This window comes from Sminthopsis crassicaudata, chromosome 4 (assembly GCF_048593235.1).
Source record: "Sminthopsis crassicaudata isolate SCR6 chromosome 4, ASM4859323v1, whole genome shotgun sequence".
Lineage (NCBI taxonomy): Eukaryota > Metazoa > Chordata > Mammalia > Dasyuromorphia > Dasyuridae > Sminthopsis > Sminthopsis crassicaudata.
The window spans coordinates 477,842,351-477,861,782 of NC_133620.1; the positions used below are offsets into that span (position 1 = coordinate 477,842,351).

The 19,432-nt window shown below is 53.0% G+C and overlaps 4 protein-coding genes across 4 annotated transcripts in view; 1 reads left to right on the forward strand and 3 right to left on the reverse strand.

The window, feature by feature from the left end:
* TSPEAR (thrombospondin type laminin G domain and EAR repeats) overlaps nt 1-19,432 on the forward strand; it is a 163,182-nt gene that overhangs the window by 16,075 nt on the left and 127,675 nt on the right. The window lies entirely within an intron of this gene.
* On the reverse strand, nt 589-1,359 carry LOC141541484 (uncharacterized). The gene has a single exon (XM_074265584.1). It carries the CDS (start codon nt 1,357-1,359, stop codon nt 589-591), a length of 771 nt encoding a protein of 256 aa, XP_074121685.1.
* LOC141541483 (uncharacterized) lies at nt 5,163-5,942 on the reverse strand. Its single transcript, XM_074265583.1, has one exon. It carries the CDS (start codon nt 5,940-5,942, stop codon nt 5,163-5,165), a length of 780 nt encoding a protein of 259 aa, XP_074121684.1.
* On the reverse strand, nt 9,062-10,171 carry LOC141540455 (uncharacterized). Its single transcript, XM_074264545.1, has one exon. The coding sequence runs from the start codon at nt 10,169-10,171 to the stop codon at nt 9,383-9,385; it is 789 nt and encodes a 262-aa protein (XP_074120646.1). The 3' UTR covers nt 9,062-9,382.

The following is a 19,432-nucleotide window of genomic DNA, read 5'->3' on the forward strand; positions in this document are numbered from 1 at the left end:
AGGAACATGTATTAGGGGAAAAAGTGCAAAGAGTTAGATGGGAATTAGGGAAGGAAAGTGTAAGGGCCCGGCTCTGCAGGAACATGGTGAGGCAGTTGTGTGGCATGCTAGTCATTTTAGGCACAGACTCCTGGGGCCTGGTGGGATCCTCAGGCTGCCTTGTGCAAGCGTGAGGCTCCCACTTTCCCAGCTGGGCCCAAGATGAGGAAACAGGACAAGTGAAAGGCCAGAAAAGTGAGTTGATGTTGTTTATTAGCAGGCAGGCCATGGTCAAGGCCATCCCTGAGAACTTTGACATGCGAGAGAGCCTGCCAGGGGCTGCAAGCAGTGGGCCCAGGTGCACGCCAAGCAGGTGCCCAGACTAGGGGCAGCCAGAGTTTGGAAGAGCCCCGCATGGGTTCTGCTGGCATAAATGTTTGCTGCACCTTGGCATCTCTGTGGTCTCTGGAAGGTGGGGGGTGTAGGGTGTCTGGTCAGTTGCTGAGGCTGATGCCTGGGGAGGGATCCGAGAGACCCGCAGAAGTGGGGCCTGGGGTGGGGGAGAGACAGAGGGCGTCAGCAGAGGGGACAGAGAGCAGCAGCCTGGGGTCAGCAGCAAGATTTCTGGCCGCAGCTGGGGGCGCAGCAGGCGGGTTTGCAGCAGGCGGGCTGGCAGACCAGGGACACGCAGGAGGCGGGGCGGCAGCAGGGGACGGCCGGGCAGCAGGAGGGTGCGCAGCAGCAAGAGAAGGAGGACGTGGGGCCGCAACAAGAGGGTCTGCAGGAGACGGGCGCGCAGCAGGAGGCCGGGCCGCACACGGGGCGGCACACGAGGGACATGCAGCAGGCCGGGCGGCAGCAGCTGGGCTTGCAGCACACAGGCAGGGAGATGCAGCAGCTGGGCTTGCAGCACAAGGGCAGGGAGATGCAGCAGCAGGACTGCACCGAGCAGGGAGAGGCAGTGCAGCAAGGGGCTGGGCAGCAGGACTGCTGGCAGCAGGAAGACCCGCAGCCCGTGGGCTGGCAGCAAGACTGCTGGCAGCAGGATGGCGAGCAACAGGAGGTACAGACGGCCTGGCAGGGGCCGGGTTCACAGGCCGCCTGGCAGGTGGCGGGCACGCAGCAGACTGGCCGGCACACGAGGGTCAGGCAGGAGGCCGGCGTGCAGCAGGGGGCCGGGCAGCAGGGGGCCGGGCAGCAGGGGGCGCTGCAGCAGCCGGGTTCGCAACAGCTCTCTGGGCAGTCGTCCAGCTGCCAGGAAGAGCCGGTGCAAGAACTGGGCAAGCAGACTCTGTTGCTGCCACAGCTTATGTCACTGGAACAGACCGAGACGGCCGAGGCCGTGGGAACACAAGGCCCAGAGAAACATGTGTCTGCCATGGTGGGAGTGGTGGATGGGTGCCTTGACAGCAGAGACCGGGAAACGGGTGTCAGAGAGGGGCCGAGTGCCTGATGCAGGGAGGTGCGGGAGCCTCACTGGGATGGGGCTGGTGTCTGTGTCTGTGGGTGTGGGTGTGAATGTGAGTGTGAGTGTGAGTGTGAGTGAAGCTGTGGGGCTGCTGTGAAGGTGGCTCAGCCTGGTGGGCTTTTATATCCCTCCTGGCAGGAGGATGGCCCAAGGAAGGCCGGACCTTCTTCCCTGTTGATGTTTGTGGCCGCTTCCCTCAGAAGCCAATCATTAGGGGACGGTGACATAGCCCGGGGGAGAGCCATTGGTCCACAAACACCTCTCCCTGTGTGACTCTGAGTGTGCTGGTGCTGGCTTCTGTGTGTGAGTGAGTCTTGTCAGTGTGCGTTTGTGTGCATGTGTTTGTGCATGTGGGTGTGTGTGTTTGGGGATGGGTGTGCTGGGGTTCTGAGATGATGGACACGTATCCTGCCTTGGGTTCTGTTGGTCACTGATGCCAAACATGAGGCTGAAAGGAAGTCAGTGGCTTTGGCTTTGGTGCAGGGGGAAAAGGGGCCAGCAGGCAGAAGGAATGAAGGGCTGCAGCCAGTCTCCTGCAAGGAGCGTCCAGGATGGAGCTGCTGCTCTGGGGCAGAGGTGTCAGCATGTGTGTGTGTGATTGGTTGCTCTTGTCTGAATGGGAGCTGGTTCCTGTGGGAAGGGAGGCCCCGTGGGGCTTTTCAGACTACAGGGAGGAGAGGCATGGTGCGACCCAAAGCAGGACTGGAGGGAGTCTCTATATGGTGGGTCCACATCTCCAGAGAAATCTATCAGAGCAAGCATGGTGGCCTTGCTGGGGAGGGCCTCAGAGAGCTCTTGGGGACCTTAGTTCTGCCGTGTGCGACCAGCAATGTGACAGCCAGTGCTTCTCAGCGAAGGCTGAGTCGGCCAGCAATGGGGGAGATGAGTAGGGCTGGAGAACATGCCTCCTCTCTCAGGCAAAAAGGCCAGTGGGCTCCCTACAAGGCTTTCCTGGAACTAGCTCTTTGGAGTATGCCAAGGGAACACATAGGAAGAATGTCTGCCGCTGAGCCAAATGGGACAGGCTTGCCTCTACCACTCTGCCTGCCACATAGCCGCCATGACAGCTGTCCCGATTCCCAGGCCCTCTGTGGAGAGGTCCTCTGATGACCATGTATTATGGGCCAGAACATGAAACAAGGTGCTAATGTTTATGTACTTAATTCACACCTTTAAAGGAGTTCATGTAATGTCCTGTTGTCTCCAGAGACTGCCAATACCTCTCTGGGAGGAGATCTTCTGTCTCAACTCAATCTCCTGGCCAGACTCTTCTTCCTGTAGAGAGCCATCCCAACTCTGACCTAGAGTAGTCTCCTTCTCCAGTCCCAATGTTGCTTCTTTTATCTCCCAGAGAATGGGCGTGGGATATCTCAGGGGCTTATGGGAAAAATACTTCAACCAATGAACTTGCTCCTCTTAAAGGTTGTGTAAACTCCTTTTCATATGTAAACTCCTCCTCAGAAGTTCAAAGGGGTAAACTCCCCTTAAAGGCGGGAACCAAAAGGTGTGAACTAGAGAATTGTTAGGTACTGACTTAGCACTTAGTAAGAACCTTACATCTCCCCCTTTCTTTTGATTTAGAATATAGGACAGTCATGACCTTGAAACATAAATCCATCAATATGGGAGGTATTACACATAATTACATAAATTACATAAACACATAGTAACATAGTAACATAACATGTGCTAGAAGTAGGTAACAAATAACATGATCAAATAATCATAAATTGAGAATTTATAAATGTCCATAAGTCCATTGTCCATTAGTTCATGTGCCAAAAATCAAATAATTCTTGCAAGTTTTGAAGTCCTCCAATAGTCTCATCTTGTGTTAGGAAATCCAATGATTCCTGCTGGTTTTAAAGTTCTTTAACAGTCTTCTTATTATCCATGCTCTTTCAGTGTCAGATGTTTCTTAGATTTTCTCCTTTGTTTTGAGGTCTTTCTCTTTTTCTGTCTCTCTCTGATGGACAAGACGAATATGACTCGTTGGCACCCATCTGATTCCTTCTCCATCTGAAAAACTACAAGGAAACCCTCTCCTCCAGGCAGTTAACCTATCTGGTCCCTTCCATTCACCACTTTCTGGGTCTCTCCACATCACCTGGTGATTATCTAAGGACAGTGGAGCTGCTCGCACTGGACACTGCCCTTCTGGTGGGTTATAAAACATTGGCCGGAGCCAGTGCATCTTTGTCAAAAATTAGAAAATTAATGGTATAGAGAACTAAATTTAGAAGTTCTCTAGGGTTACCTGTGGCTCCCCCTTTCTTTTGTTTTTGGAGTCACACATTAGACTTCACACCTTTAGAGAGCATGTATAAGAAGAAGCCCACAAGCCCACTCTCCAAAAGTGGATTCAAATTCATTCCAGATTCCACCTTTGTGCTGCTGCAGATTTCAGAGGGAGCTCTTGAAACCAAGTAGAGAGATAGACCTCTGCTAAAGCTTCCAGGCCACAGGAAAAGAGACAGGCTTTGAAGGAGAAAATAAAGGATCTGGACTTTAATACCTGGCTGTATTTGGGGTGATTACACTGAACTGAAACTAAGGCTGCTTCCAGAAGCTCCCCAAGAAACCTGCTCTCAGAGAATATTATATTTTAGAGTAGAGCACATCAACCATGGGGACAGCTGAGCACTTGGGAAGTGATAGAAAGGGAGCTTGTGCCAGGCAGACTTGGATCAGCAGGTGGCTCTATAAGGTCGACCCTGAAGGGCTGGAGCGGTCATTCCAAGCAAGGGCAGGTGGCCTGAGGGGATGGGCTCTCATGGCCCGTTCTGGACTCTGCTGCATGGCTTCAAGGCTCGCTCCTTGCCAGGGACCTCTTACACAGAATATGTGTTCTAGTACATGGATCAAGGTGTTCCTTGTGCTCTGGAGTTCATTCTACAGGGGACCAGTGACCCCAAGGCCTCAGGGTCTCCGAGGACACACAAAGGCCCGTTTGTTATGTGCAAGTGCCTGGTCGAGGATCCCCTCATGTCTAAAGGACTATTCCTAGCGAGCTGAAAGCCAGAAACCTGGCGCGCCTGGGAGTCATTCTAGAGAAACGTGTGCCGAGGGCATCCTTTCTAAGCAGCGCATGTGAAGGTTCCCTCCTGCTCTGTGCTGGTGGCAGCTGGCCTCTTCGCTGGTGTGCTTGGATATAGTGATGGTGGGCACAGGGGAAAGATTTTAAGGCAATCAAATTATGGCCTGCAAGGCAGGGGGCAGAGTGTGGATGCGATGTGTCCGGGCCCGGCTCTGCAGGACCATAGAGAGGTGTGTGTGTGGCATGCCGTTCACTTTGGGCACTGTCTCCTGGAGATTCATGGGCTCCACTGGCTGCCTTGTGGAAGCATGAGGCTCCTGCTTTCCCAGCTGGGCCCAAGATGAGCAAAGAGGACAAGTGAGAGGCCAGAAAAGTGAGTTGATGCTATTTATTAGTAGGACAGTCTGTGGCCATCGCCGTGCACTTTGACATGAGAGAGAGCCTGCCAGGGGGCTGCAAGCAATGGGCCCGGGTGCATTCCAAGCAGGTGCTGAGGCTGGGGCAGCCATGGTTTGCTTGGCATCTCTGTGGTCTGTGGAAAGTGGGGAGTGTGGGGTGTCTGGTCAGTTGCTGAGGCTGATGCCCGGGGAGGGATCCGGGAGACCCACAGAAGTGGGGCCTGGGGTGGGGGAGAGACAGAGGGTGTCAGCAGAGGGGACAGAGAGCAGCAGCCTGGGGTCAGCAGCAAGATTTCTGGCTGCAGCTGGGGGCGCAGCAGGCGGGCTTGCAGCAGGCGGGCCGGCAGACCAGGGACACGCAGGAGGCGGGGCGGCAGCAGGGGGTGGCCGGGCAGCAGGAGGGTGCGCAGCAGCAAGAGGAGGAGGACGTGGGGACGCAGCAAGAGGGTCTGCAGGAGACGGGCGCGCAGCAGGAGACCGGGCCGCACATGGGGCGGCACACGAGGGACATGCAGCAGGCCGGGCGGCAGCAGCTGGGCTTGCAGCACACAGGCAGGGAGATGCAGCAGCTGGGCTTATAGCACACAGGGACGCAGCAGCAGGACTGCACCGAGCAGGGAGAGGCAGTGCAGCAAGGGGCTGGGCAGCAGGACTGCTGGCAGCAGGAAGACCCGCAGCCCGTGGGCTGGCAGCAAGACTGATGGCAGCAGGATGGCGAGCAGCAGGAGGTACAGACGGCCTGGCAGGGGCCGGGTTCACAGGCCGCCTGGCAGGTGGCGGGCACGCAGCAGACTGGCCGGCACACGAGGGTCAGGCAGGAGGCCGGCGTGCAGCAGAGGGCCGGGCAGCAGGGGGCCGGGCAGCAGGGGGCCGGGCAGCAGGGGGCGCTGCAGCAGCCAGGTTCACAACAGCTCTCTGGGCAGTCGTCCAGCTGCCAGGAAGAGCCGGTGCAAGAACTGGGCAAGCAGACTCTGTTGCTGCCACAGCTTATGTCACTGGAACAGACCGAGACGGCCGAGGCCGTGGGAACACAAGGCCCGGAGAAACAGGTGTCTGCCATGGTGGGAGCGGTGGATGGGTGCCTTGACAGCAGAGACCGGGAAACGGGTGTCAGAGAGGGGCCGAGTGCCTGATGCAGGGAGGTGCGGGAGCCTCACTGGGATGGGGCTGGTGTCTGTGCCTGTGGGTGTGGGTGTGAATGTGAGTGTGAGTGTGAGTGTGAGTGAAGCTGTGGGGCTGCTGTGAAGGTGGCTCAGCCTGGTGGGCTTTTATATCCCTCCTGGCAGGAGGATGGCCCAAGGGAAGGCCGGACCTCCTTCCCTGTTGATGTTTGTGGCCGCTTCCCTCAGAAGCCAATCATTAGGGGAGGGTGACACAGCCCGGGGGAGAGCCATCGGTCCACAAACACCTCTCCCTGTGACTCTGAGTGTGCTGGTGCTGGCTTCTGTGTGTGTCTGTCAGTGTGTGTTTGTGTGCATGTGTTTGTGCATGTGGGCGTGTGTATTTGGGGATGGTCGTGCTAGGGTTCTTTTTTTTTTTAATTTTTATAATTATAACATTTTTTTGACAGCACATATGCATAGGTAATTTTTTTTTTTTCTTACAACATTATCCCTTGTACTCCTTTCTGTTCCAAGTTTTTCTCCTTCTTCCCTCCACCCCGTCTCCTGGATGGCGGGCATTCCCATACATATTAAATATCTTATAGTATATCCTAGGTACAATATGTATGTACAGAACTGAATTTTGTTGTTGTTGTTGTTGTTGCACAGGAAGAATTGGATTCAGAAGGTAAAAATAACAGTTTACACTCATTTCCCAGTGTTCCTTCTCTGGATGTAGATGATTCTGTTCATCATTGATCAATTGAAACTGGATTAGCTCTTCTCTTTGTCGAAAATATCCACTTCCATCAGCATACATCCTCGTACAGTATCATTGTTGAAGTGTATAATGATCCCCTAGTTCTGCTCCTTTCACTCAGCATCAGTTGATGTAAGTCTCTCCAGGCCTCTCTGTATTCCTCCTCTTGGGCATTTCTTACAGAACAATAATATTCCATAACATTCATGTACCACAATTTACCCAACCATTCTCCAATGGATGGACATCCGTTCATTTTCCAGTTTCTGGCCACTACAAAAAGGGCTGCCACAAACATTTTGGCACATACAGGGCCCTTTCCCTTCTTTAGTATTTCCTTGGGGTATAAGCCCAGTAGTACGTGCTGGCGTTCTGAGATGATGGACACGTGTCCTGCCTTGGGTTCTGTTGGTCACTGATGTCAAACATGAGGCTGAAGGGAAGTCAGTGGCTTTGGTGCAGGGAAAAGGGGCCAGCAGGCAGAAGGACTGAAGGGCTGCAGCCCGTCTCTTGCAAGGAGCGTCCAGGGTGGAGCCGCCGCTCTGGGGCAGAGGTGTCTGTGTGTGTGTGATCGGTTGCTCTTGTCTGAATGGGAGCTGGTCCCTGTGGGCAGGGAGGCCCCGTGGGGCTTTTCAGACTCCAGGGAGGTGAGGCATGGTGCGACCCAAAGCAGGGCTGGAGGAGCCGCTATGCGGTGGGCATCCTCGGGTTCACGTCTCCGGAGAAATCTGTCCGAGGAAGCTCGGCGGCCTTGCTGGGGAGGGGCTCGGGCTCTGGGGCCCTCGGTCCTGCCGTGTCAACCTTGAAGAGCAGAAGCGGCCATTCCAAGCAGGGCTTTCATGGCCCGTTCTGGCCTGTGCTGGGCAGCTCCGGGAAGCAGAGGGTGGCCTGCTGAAGGCCATGCTCTTAAGGTAGTCGATGCCCCCACTGGAGGAGGGACCCAAGCCAAGCTTTCTGAGGATTGTGGCTCCTCTTGTTTCTTGCCACATGCGCCTTCTTGGCTAGAGAGAGAGAGTGCGATAGACTGCTGGCGGGAACATTTTCTGGCCGTGATCTTGCCCAGTGGTCTCCTGTGCCTGTGCGGCCCTAGGTCGGAGTCTCAGGAGAGCTCCTCGCCACCCCATCCTTCCTGCTCCTGCCATGTCTCCCAATGTCACCTCGGACCTCACCCCTGCAGGGCCTTTCTACCATGGCGGAGGTGGCGGCTTTCCCGGGCCAGAATCCCCAAGGACCTGTGGTGGAGACAAGCGTACCCGGGAACTGCTTGGCCGGGCTGACCTTTTTGCTGTGTTAGTCACAGCTGTTGGCGAGACTCTGCTGGCTTGGGAACTTTTCCAACTCTCCCTTGGAGCCCAGGTGTGTCCTGCGCCCAGGGGTCCCTCCCTCTGTGGGCATGTGAGCCACTGGTGACATGCGCCAAAAGTTCCTTCAGGCAAGTGCAGGCTGCCAGAGGCTGCACCAAATGGGCGGGAGAGCCTGCTGCAATGTGTCCAGGCCCTGCCCACACAGTGGCTCATGAGCATTTGGTGCTCGCTCAGTGCTGAGTTGCCTGCCTTTGGGTGAGGCCCCTCCAGCCTCCTCAGCAGTCCGCAGGGGCCATGATGCCCCCTGTGCTCAGGCTACCTGCCACGATTGCCAGAAGGTGAGGTCTTGGCAATCCCTCAACCCATCCTGGCAACAGTGTACCTGCTGGCCCCATCGTGCCAAGGCCGATGCCTTGCCAGGGAGCTCTGGCACAGGATGCGCGTGCTTGCAATGAGGGTCATGGGGTTCCTTGTGCTCTGGAGCCCATTCCAAAGGGGTAGCTGCCAGTGGCCAGGCCCCAAGGACTCAGGGTCTCCAAGCTCCACGTGGCGGCCGAGGGTCCCCTCAAGTCCAAAGGCCTGTTCCTTGTGAGCTCGACTCCCGAAAGCTGGAGTGATAGGGAGGTCATTCTAGAGAAATGTGTGCCAAGGAGTGTGTGATATTCTTCCTAAGCCGTGCATGTGAAGGTTGCCCCCTCCTGGGTCCTGGTGGCAGGTGGTGTGCTTGGACGTGGTGATGGTGGATGCAGGGGAAAGATTTTAAGGCGATAGGCTTGTGTTCTGGAAGGCAGGGGCCAGAGTGTGGGTGCGATGTGTCCGGGCCCGGCTCTGCAGGACCTCGGTGAGGCATGTGCCTGGTATGCCGGCACACTTTAGATAGAGCCACTGACTCCTGGGGCCTCGTGCGCTCCTCAGGCTGCCTTGTGCAAGTGTGGGGCTCCCGCTTTCCCAGCTGGGCCCAAGGTGAGGAAACAGGACGAGAGGCCAGAAAAGTGAGTTGATGCTGTTTATTAGCAGGAAGGTTGTGGTCAAGGCCACCCCGGGCACTTTGACATGAGAGAGAGCCTGCTGGGGGCTGCAAGCAGTGGGCCCGGGTGCACGCCAAGCAGGTGCTGAGGCTGGGGCAGCCAGGGTTTGGAAGAGCCCCGCATGGGTTCTGCTGGTGGAGCTGTTTGCTTCATCTCTCTAAGGCAGGCTGTCAGGGGAGGGGGTGGCCGGTGAGCTGCTGAGGCTGATACCCGGGGAGGGATCCGGGAGACCCACAGAAGTGGGGCCCGGGGTGGGGGAGAGACAGAGGGCATCAGCTGGGGGGTCAGAGAGCAGCAGCCTGGGGTCAGCAGCAAGATTTCTGGCCGCAGCTGGGGGCGCAGCAGGCGGGTTTGCAGCAGGCGGGCCGGCAGACCAGGGACACGCAGGAGGCGGGGCGGCAGCAGGGGGCAGCCGGGCAGCAGGAGGGTGTGCAGCAGCAAGAGGAGGAGGACGTGGGGCCGCAGCAAGAGGGTCTGCAGGAGACGGGCGCACAGCAGGAGACCGGGCCGCACACGGGCCGGCACACGAGGGGCACGCAGCAAGCCGGGCGGCAGCAGCAGGGGGTGGGGCAGCAGGCTGTGGTCACACAGCAGCTGGGCTTGCAGCACAAGGGCAGGGAGATGCAGCAGCTGGGCTTACAGCACACGGGGATGCAGCAGCAGGACTGCACCGAGCAGGGAGAGGCAGTGCAGCAAGGGGCTGGGCAGCAGGACTGCTGGCAGCAGGAAGACCCGCAGCCAGAGGGCTGGCAGCAAGACTGCTGGCAGCAGGATGGCGAGCAGCAGGAGGAGGCGCAGACAGCCTGGCAGGGGCCGGGTTCACAGGCCGCCTGGCAGGTGGCGGGCACGCAGCAGACTGGCCGGCACACAAGGGTCAGGCAGGAGGCCGGTGTGCAGCAGGGGGCCGGGCAGCAGGGGGCTGGGCAGCAGCCGGGTTCACAACAGCTCTCCGGGCAGTCGTCCAGCTGCCAGGAAGAGCCGGTGCAAGAACTGGGCAAGCAGACTCTGCTGCTGCTGCAGCTCACGTCACTGGAACAGACTGAGACGGCCGAGGCTGTGGGAAAGCAAGGCCCAGAGAAACAGGTGTCTGCCATGGTGGGAGTGGTGGATGGGTGCCTTGACAGCAGAGATCGGGAAACGGGTGTCAGAGAGGGGCCGAGTGCCAGATGCAGGGAGGTGCAGGAGCCTCACTGGGATGGGGCTGGTGTCTGTGTCTGTGAGTGTGAGTGTGGGTGTGAGTGAGGCTGTGGGGCTGAGTGTGAAGGTGGCTCAGCCTGGTGGGCTTTTATATCCCTCCTGGCAGGAGGATGGCCCAAGGAAGGCCGGACCTTCTTCCCTGTTGTTGTTTGTGGCCGCTTCCCTCAGAAGCCGATCATTAGGGGACAGTGACACAGCCCAGGGGAGAACCATTGGTCCACAAACACCTCTCCCTGTGAGTCTGACTGTACTGGTGCTGGCTTCTGTGTGTGAGTGAGTCTTGTCAGTGTGTGTGAGTGTGCATGTGTTTGTGCATGTGGGCGTGTGTGTTTGGGGATGGGCGTGCTGGGGTTCTGAGATGATGGACACGTGTCCTGCCTTGGGTTCTGTAGTTCACTGTTGTCAAACACGAGGCTGAAAGGAAGTCAGTGGCTTTGATGCAAGGAAAAGGGGCCAGCAGGCAGAAGGACTGAAGGGCTGCAACCAGTCTCCTGCAAGGAGCGTCCAGGATGGAGCCGCTGCTCTGGGGCAGAGATGTGTACTTGTGTGTGATTGGTTGCTCTTGTCTGAATGGGAGCTGGTCCCTGTGGGCAGGGAGGCCCCGTGGGGCTTTTCAGACTCCAGGGAGGTGAGGCATGGTGCGACCCAAAGCAGGGCTGGAGGAGCCGCTATGCGGTGGGCATCCTCGGGCACATGTCTCCGGAGAAATCTGTCAGAGGAAGCTCGGCGGCCTTGCTGGGGAGGGGCTCGGGCTCTGGGGCCCTCGGTCCTGCCGTGTGCGGCCAGCGACGTGACAGCCAGTGCTTCTCAGAGAAGGGAGTCGGGCAGCAATGGGGAGATGAGCAGGGCGTGGAGAACATGCCTCCTGTCTCAGGCCCAAAGGCCAGTGGGCTCCCTGCGGGGCGTTCCTGCAACTAGGTATTTGGAACACATCAGGGCCTGCCGCTGGGCCAAATGGGACAGGCTTGTCTCTGCGACTCACACTCGTGCCAGCCCCACAACGGCCATGCCAACGGTCCCGATTCTCAGGCCCTCTGCCGAGACGTGCTCCCATGACCGTGGGGACAGCCGGGCCCTTGGGATGTGATGGCAAGGGAGTTTGTGCCAGGCAGACTTGGATCGGCAGGTGGCTTCAAGGTCGGAAGGGCAGAAGCGGCCATTCTAAGCAGGGCAGGTGGCCTGAGGGGATGGGCTCTCATGGCCCGTTCTGGCCTCTGCTGGGCGGCTCCAGGAAGCAGAGGGGGACCTGCTGAAGGACATGCTCTTAAGCTAGTTGATGCCCCCACTGGAGCAGGGATCCAAGCCAAGCTGTCTGAGGACTGTGGTTCTTCTTGTGTCCTGCCACGTTTGCCTTCTTGGCTAGAGAGAAGGTGCTGGCAGGAACATTTTCTGGCCCTGACCTTTCCCAGTGGTCACTTGTGGCTATGTGACCTCTAGCTGGAATCCGGAGAGCTTTTCTCCACATAGTCCTTGTCCCTGGCATAGGAAACCTCACTTTCATGTTCATGACTGCAGGGCCTTTTCACCATGGCTGAAGTGGCTTTGTGAGGGATTGGAATCCAAGAGCTTTCTTGCTAGCTGCTTTCTTAGATTTTCATGGATCCTATGTCTTTTCATAATAATGTCCTATTATTTGTGCAATGTGAGGGATTCACATGTATATTGTATATTCTTCATTTGGCAGTATTTTCCATCCTTTCTAATTTTTTCAACAATCTATTCTCTTTTGAATAACATCAGCAATCTTTTCTCAAAATTTCTTTTATCTTCTACTTTGTCTTCTTATGCCTGATTGTAATTTTTTGAGGGTTTAATATGTTTAATAAAGTATACCATACATATAAATATATTTCCTCTTTGAGATCAGTATTCACATCTTCTTTATCTTCTGTTTATAAAATATGGTCACTCATTTTGTCAAAATATAAATTTTTCTTAAGGTATATTCTATGAATTAGAGAGTGGTGTTTATTGTTATTGATAGCTCAATGTTTCATGATATTGCTAAGAAAGACTTTTAAAAAATTTTGGCTTCTGATATTTAAAGCTGTATTACCCTTCAAATTTCACTTGCCTTCTTATTTCTTCAATTTTAAATTGTATATTACTATTGAACCTATCTCCTGGTATCATTTCATGATCATTAAGATAATAAAGGCAAATTTTTTGTACATTACCTAACATATGATAAGTAGCATATACATTTTACACATTAATATTTCCCTGGATTTTATCTCAATTCTTGATGACATCTTTTATTTTACTTCTTACATTAAATGTATTTGGGGGGGGTCATATAGATTTATTATATTTTTGTGAAAGTTCCTTAGACACAACAAAGTAGTTAAGTTTGTGTGTGTGTGTATGTGTATATATATACATACATATGGAGTTATGTAGAATTGGTTCTTGATGTGTGCTTCATCATCTTTTGGGTCATTTTGTTCTAACAGAGATAAATATTCAATTCTTCTCATAGCCCTTTTGTAGTTGTAGTAGTATTCTCAAAAATATTCAATTTCTTACTTTTGTAAGAAAACTAATGTGTGACTGAAAAAATGAAATGGCAAAAATTTTAATAGTTGACAAAATATATCACAAAGCAGTTCCCTAAGAGAGAAGAAATATATGCCCATGGGCTGTGTAGTGAGAAGACCAGAAGGATATTTAATTTACAGAAGTCCCGAGAAGAGAGTTATTGAAATATTGAAAATCCTGGGTTTGAGTGCCCAGGAAAGGTCCTTTCTAGTGTATGAGCAAAGCTGTGGCTGCGGCGGGGAAAATGGATGTTCTGGGCTGCTCTCCTCTGAGCAGGGATCACCCTGTCTCAGCAACAGAAGGAGTCATGGAACAAGGATAAGGAGGAGGCTAGCTGGCAGCAGGAAGCTTTGTAGGAGGCAATCCCACAAGCTTGCAGCACACAATCAGAGAGTTGGTTTGCAGCAATCACGCATCCCACAGGCAGACTAGCAGGTGCTGGACACACAGTAGGATACGTAAATGGATCAGCCAGTAACAGGTGCACTGGTAGGAGCTGGTCACATAGCCTGATGGGAGTAGGTGCCAAATCCATATACTGCTGGCCAGTGGTAAGGATGGATATAGGAGATGAGCATGGAGCAGGTTGGCAATGGAGGGGCTAGTGTGGCACCTGGTGTCTGGGATGGTTGGGATTTTCAGAAGAGAAGCAGAGGAGAGGATGATAGGGAGAGGATAGGGAGACGGCTCCCCACCCCCCTTCTCGTCTCTGCAGAGCTTGTGTCAGTATGAGATAGCACCAAAGCAGCCGTCTTGTGTTTTCTTTTTTACTTGGTTCCTTCAAGAATCAGCTGAAACTCCAGCACTCACAAAACAGCCAATAAAACTTCCAAAATTCAGAGCCAAAAACTCATCTGCCTTGACTCCTCCTTCTCTCAGTGTACAGACACTCAGATTAAGAACGCTGGCTGAAGGCAGAATCCCCAGACCCTTTGCCCCTGCCTCAGAGGTCCATGTAGGTCTCTACTGCCTCCTGAATGACCATTCCCTAGAATGAGGCACTCACAAAAGGCCGGTGCTTTTGGAGAACTGTTGCCATTTCTTTTAACTGTTTTTGGCTGGTATTTGCTGACTGCTTATTCTACAACTGATGATGAGAAGAACGGGGCCCTGTATCCTGATTTCCCCCGTTATGAGCACTTGGAAGGCGGCCATGACGGACACAGGCTGACCTGTATTCCGCTCCCTCAGACAGCTGCCCATGCTCCGTCCACCCATCAGCCCAACACAGCAGCCAGGAGATATGCAGCCAGAGATGAGGGGCCTGGCTCACAGTCAGGGATGCTCCCACAACGCCAACGTGGACTCCCTCCAATCCGGGACTTCCCAGCTACCCGGGGTAGAGCCAGGCACGCTTCTGGGGCAGAGGCCTAAAGCTTCACAAGAATCCACGACCATTCCAGGTGCACACGGAGTAGAAGGTGAGCCACCAGTTGCATCAACTGCTCTACAATGTTCAACAGTGACCGTTTCCTGGGGCAAGCTCCTCAGACTCAGCTCCGAAGCCAGGGAGGGTCAGAGGCTCAAGGTCTCTGGTCACTGGGGTCACAGCCCCCCATTTTACTCCCTGGTAAATCTTCTGAGAGCAACAGTCATCTCGTGCAGCTGTGGCGGCAGGTAAAGAAAAGGCTGGGGCCAGGAGGTACCAGGGCTTCTTGGAGCTCCCACAGGCGGAACCAGGACCAGAGCCGACGAGGGTCTCCCCGCTCCAATGCGGCTTCCCTCTCTGCTGCTCTGCCACGAACTTCCACATAGCCCAGACACTGGGCACTGACTTGGCGGTCCTCACCAGAGGCCATGGGGGGTTTCTTGACTGGACCATCCACTAACCGATTCTTTGGTGTAGAGAGCCGAGTAAACGCGGCAGCCAGGTGGGCGGCTGCCTGCTCCAGCGTTGCTCTCTGCATCTTCGCGCCATTAATGACGGAGGGTCTGCCCAAGGAGCTTTTTGAATGTGGGCGATGGATATTTACCACATTAAACTCAAAAGTAACCTCGGAGTTTGTGGCTCCCTCAGAGCCCCCGGGGTTCCCTGCGAGTCACGGGGCAGAGACACTGGGAGCGTTTGTTATTTAGAGCCCGGCGTGGAATGGAGGCAGAGCAGGACTCTCCCCTCTACCAAGCCTAAAGACGTGGGGGAGGGAAAGGGACCTGCCGAGGAGGGGGGCGTGGTGGGCGAATGGAGCAGCCGGAAGTGGGCGTGGCGCTGAGCGGAGGAATGGGGGGAGAGGGCCATGGGGCAGGGCCCAGGGGTCACCGAAGAGGCCAGTGTGCTGGCAGGCGGAAAACAACCCGAAAGCCACTGCTGAGGTCAGAGGAGGAGGAGCTGCCCCACTGCCAGCCTGCTCCATGCCACTCGCTGCCCCCAGCATGCCCTGTGGAACTGGCGGCCACTCCCCTTCATGCTGCCCGCTCCGCCCCCACTCCCCTCCCCCGGGAGTTACCGGCCTTCGAGGTCTCCTTCCCCCTCCCCCCCATTATCCCTCTATGGGGCCATGAGGTCCTGAAGAGCCTGCAGCATGAAGAACGAAAGAGGGCGCTCAGTCTCGGGGGCTCGGCGCAGCCCCTCCCCCCCACTCTCCTCCCTCACCTGGGCTCGGCTCCTCCGCAGCTGCTTCAAGACCGGGCGGGAAAAGGGAGCGAGACGGTGAGCATGCGCCGTGCCCTTCCCCCAGCACGTGACTACGACCCGTGACTTTCTCTGCGTCTGCACATGGGAGCGGGCAGGCCAGCGCCTTCGCCTCGAAGCCAGTTCTTGATCAGAATAACGGCTGCGAGCTCGGTCTCCGCCATGCCCTTGGGCACCATTTGAACCCGAGTGTGGAACTTTAATTTATCTCCTAAAATTCCGCCTGAGAAGAATCTTCCCTGGGATCTAGACCAGCCGGGATCTTTGTGGGCCCCGCTTGTCTTCCTCCTTTAGCCGCTCCCCCTCCTCCCCTTTCCCCTCTCCTTCCCTTCCCCCCTCCCCCTGCCCCTCTTCTCCCCCCCCCCCTGCCCTCTCCCCTGTCTGTCCCCCTCCCCTCTGCCTTCCCTTCCCCCTTCCCCCTGCCCCTCTTCTCCCCCCTCCCCCTGCCCCTCTTCTCCCCCCTCCCCCTGCCCCTCTTCTCCCCCCTCCCCCCTGCCCTCTCCCCTGTCTGTCCCCCTCCCCTCTGCCTTCCCTTCCCCCCTTCCAGGCTTTGTCTCTTACATTCAGACTTACTCTGCACGTGCACGCGCCCCGTCTGGCTCCGTCAGCCGCCAGATCCCGCCCACACACGGACGGACTCAAAGCAGTGTGGTCGTGAAAATGGGGATCACCCGCGCGCTTTCCAGGGAGGTCGCTGAGAGAATGGGAGGGAAGAGGTGTAGTGAGCTGTCGTCTCTAGAAGCTGCTGGATCGCTCTCTGGGAAGAGATCTGCTGTGTCTACTCAAATATTTAAGACAGATTCTTCTTCCTGTATTGAACCGTTGTCTCCAGGCAGTTGCTGTTAACTCTTGTCCTTAGAAGTGACTTCCCTTCCTGCAGAGAGCCCCGTCAGGCCTGATGTAATGCAGATAGTCTTCCTTCTTGAATCCTGGCTCTGAATCTCCTCCAGCTCTTATCCTTCTCCAGGCCGATCTGCTCTCTGCGCCCAGTGCTGTCTCTTTTTATCCTCCCAGAGAATGGGCGTGGGATAATGCAAGGGCTTCTGGGAAGAACCACCCCAGCCAATGAGCTTGCCCCCTCTATCAAGTCAACCTGAGTTCTCACCTTGTAATTGTCCAGAAAACCTGAATTCTCACCTTGTCACCATCCAGACAACCTGAGTTCTCCTTAGTAATCCTAACATCTCCCCCTTTCTTTTGATTTAGAACATAGGACAGTCATGACCTTGAAACATAAATCCATCAATATGGGAAGTATTACAGATAATTACATGAATTACATAAGCACATAGTAACATAGTAACATAACACATGCTAGAAGTATATAACATAATCATAAATTGAAAATTTATAAATGTCCATAAGTCCATTGTCCATTAGTCTCATCTTGTGTGAGGAAGTCCAATGATTCCTGCTGGTTTTTAAAGTTCTTTAACAGTCTTCTTATTATCCATGCTCTTTCAGTGTCAGATGTTTCTTAGATCTTCTCCTTTATTTTGAGATCTTTCTCTTTTTCTGTCTCTCTCTGATGGACAAGGCGAATATGACTCGTTGGCACCCATCTGATTCCTTCTCCTGCTGAAGAAATACAAGCAAACCCTCTCTCCCAGGCAGTTAACCGCTTTCTAAATCTCTTCTCATCATCTGACAATTATCTAAGGACAGTGGAGATGCTCTCACTGGACACTGCCCTTCTGGTGGGTTATAAAACCTGTCTGCTGGAGCCAGTGCATCTTTGTCAAAAATTAGAAAATTAATGGTATAGAGAACTAAATTTAGAAGTTCCCTAGGGCTACCTGTGGCTCCCCCTTTCTTTTGTTTTTGGAGGAGTGTCTTAATATCTCTGTTTCTTCTCTCTACTATTGCCTGCCCTTGAGGATTAAAGGGTATGCCCGTGGTATGTAAAATCTTATACTGTGCACAAAAGTGTGTAAAATGTTTGGACGTATATGCAGGTCCATTGTCTGTTTTTATTGCTTGTGGCACACCCATAATTGCAAAAGCTTGTATAAGGAATTCAGTGACCACTCGGGCTGTCTCTTTTGCTGCTGGCATTGCAAATGTGAATCCTGAAAAGGTGTCTACCACAACATGAATAAAAGATAGACGACCAAAAGATTTATAATGGGTCACATCCATTTGCCAGATTTCATTGGGTCTCAAACCACGAGGATTCTTCCCTGGAGGGAGTGTAGGAGCATGGAAAGGAAGACAAGCTGTACAGCTTTTTACTATGCTCCTAGCTTCCTCTCTTGTGATTCCAAATTGTAAACGTAAAGCTCGAGCAGCCTGATGATATTTAGAATGAGATTCTTGTGCTTCCTGAAATAAAGGACTACTGGCTAACATGGTTAGAAGGCTATCTGCCTTTGAATTTCCATCAAAAATGGGACCTGGAAGTCCACTATGTGAGTGGACATGCAAGATATAAATCTTGCCTGGATGTTTTCTCACTTGCTCTTGAAGTTCCTTAAAGAGCTGATAAATATTGGAGGCTGCAAATTTTATTTGGGCTGTGGCAATTCTTTGTACTACACCTACTGAATAGGCTGAATCAGTAATTATATTTACGTCTCCTGGGTAATAAGTGAGAGCTAGCATGATAGCAAATAATTCATTCTGTTGAGTGGATTGAAAAGGAGTCCTGATTACTCTCTTTATGGTTAAATCATGAGAGTATATGGCACAAATATTTTCTTTGGAGGCATCTGTAAAGATTGTTGGTCCTTTAAGAGGAACCTTAGAAACCTTTTCTTCAAAAATCCATCGCCAATTATGTAGTAGCTGGGTAATCTTTAATGGAGATCCATGTGCAAAATTTGGAGCGGTGGCCAATAAAATTTGCCATTCTGGGATGGTCTCACAGCATACATTAATTTGTGCGTTAGTATAGAATGTGTATATTTTTTCAGGACTTATTCCAGATAATTGTGTTACTCTCTTAATAGCCTTTAATAAAATCCTAGCCACAAGCACTGGGTAAGGTGTAAGGCTTTGTTCTGGTTGTGCTGGGAGGTTCACCCACTCAATCACTCTGTCTCCTTGATGAAGGACTGCTGTGGGTGCCTCTTTTGTAGCAAAAACTGATATTTCCAAGGGTTTTTGAGTGACTCTTTCAACCACATTGGATAAAGCCAGTTCAACTTCTCTCAAAGCCTTTTGTGCTTCTTTTGTAAGCTGGCGTGGTGAATTTAAAGCACTGTCTCCCCTTAAAATATCATATAGAGGTTGTAGTTGATTGGTAGTTAAGCCTAACACTGGACGCATCCATTGGATATCTCCTATTAATTTTTGAAAGTCATTTAAGGTGTTCAACTTCTCTGTTCTTAAAGAAAGCTTTTGTACTGTAAGCACCTTAGGATATACTTCATATCCTAAATATTGAAAAGGAGCATGTCTTTGAATTTTTTCTGTAGCTATATGCAGTTTGTAGTACTTTAATGTTTCCATGGTCCTTTGTAGACATGCCTCTAACATTTGTTCCTCAGGTGCACATCCCAAAATATCATCCATATAATGTAACAATATTACTTTTGGAAAGGCTTTTCTTACTGGAGCAAGAGCAGCTGCAACATACATTTGGCACATAGTAGGGCTGTTTTTCATTCCCTGTGGCAAAACTGTCCATTCATATCTTTTATAAGGCTCAGCCAAATTAACACTAGGCACTGAAAAAGCAAATCTTTTCATATCCTCCTTATCTAGAGGAATAGAATAGAAACAATCCTTAATGTCTATAACCCATAGAGGCCATTCTCTTGGCAACTGAGTAGGAGATGGAAGTCCAGGCTGAAGAGTTCCCATAGTTTCCATCTGTTCATTTACTCTTCTTAGATCAGTTATCATCCTCCATTTTCCAGATTTCTTTTTCACCACAAATACTGGGGAATTCCAAGGACTTAGAGAAGGCCGCAAGTGTCCTTGGTCAAGTTGTTCTTGCACTATGTCTAATAAGGCCTGAATTTTATCACTTCTTAAGGGCCACTGTTCT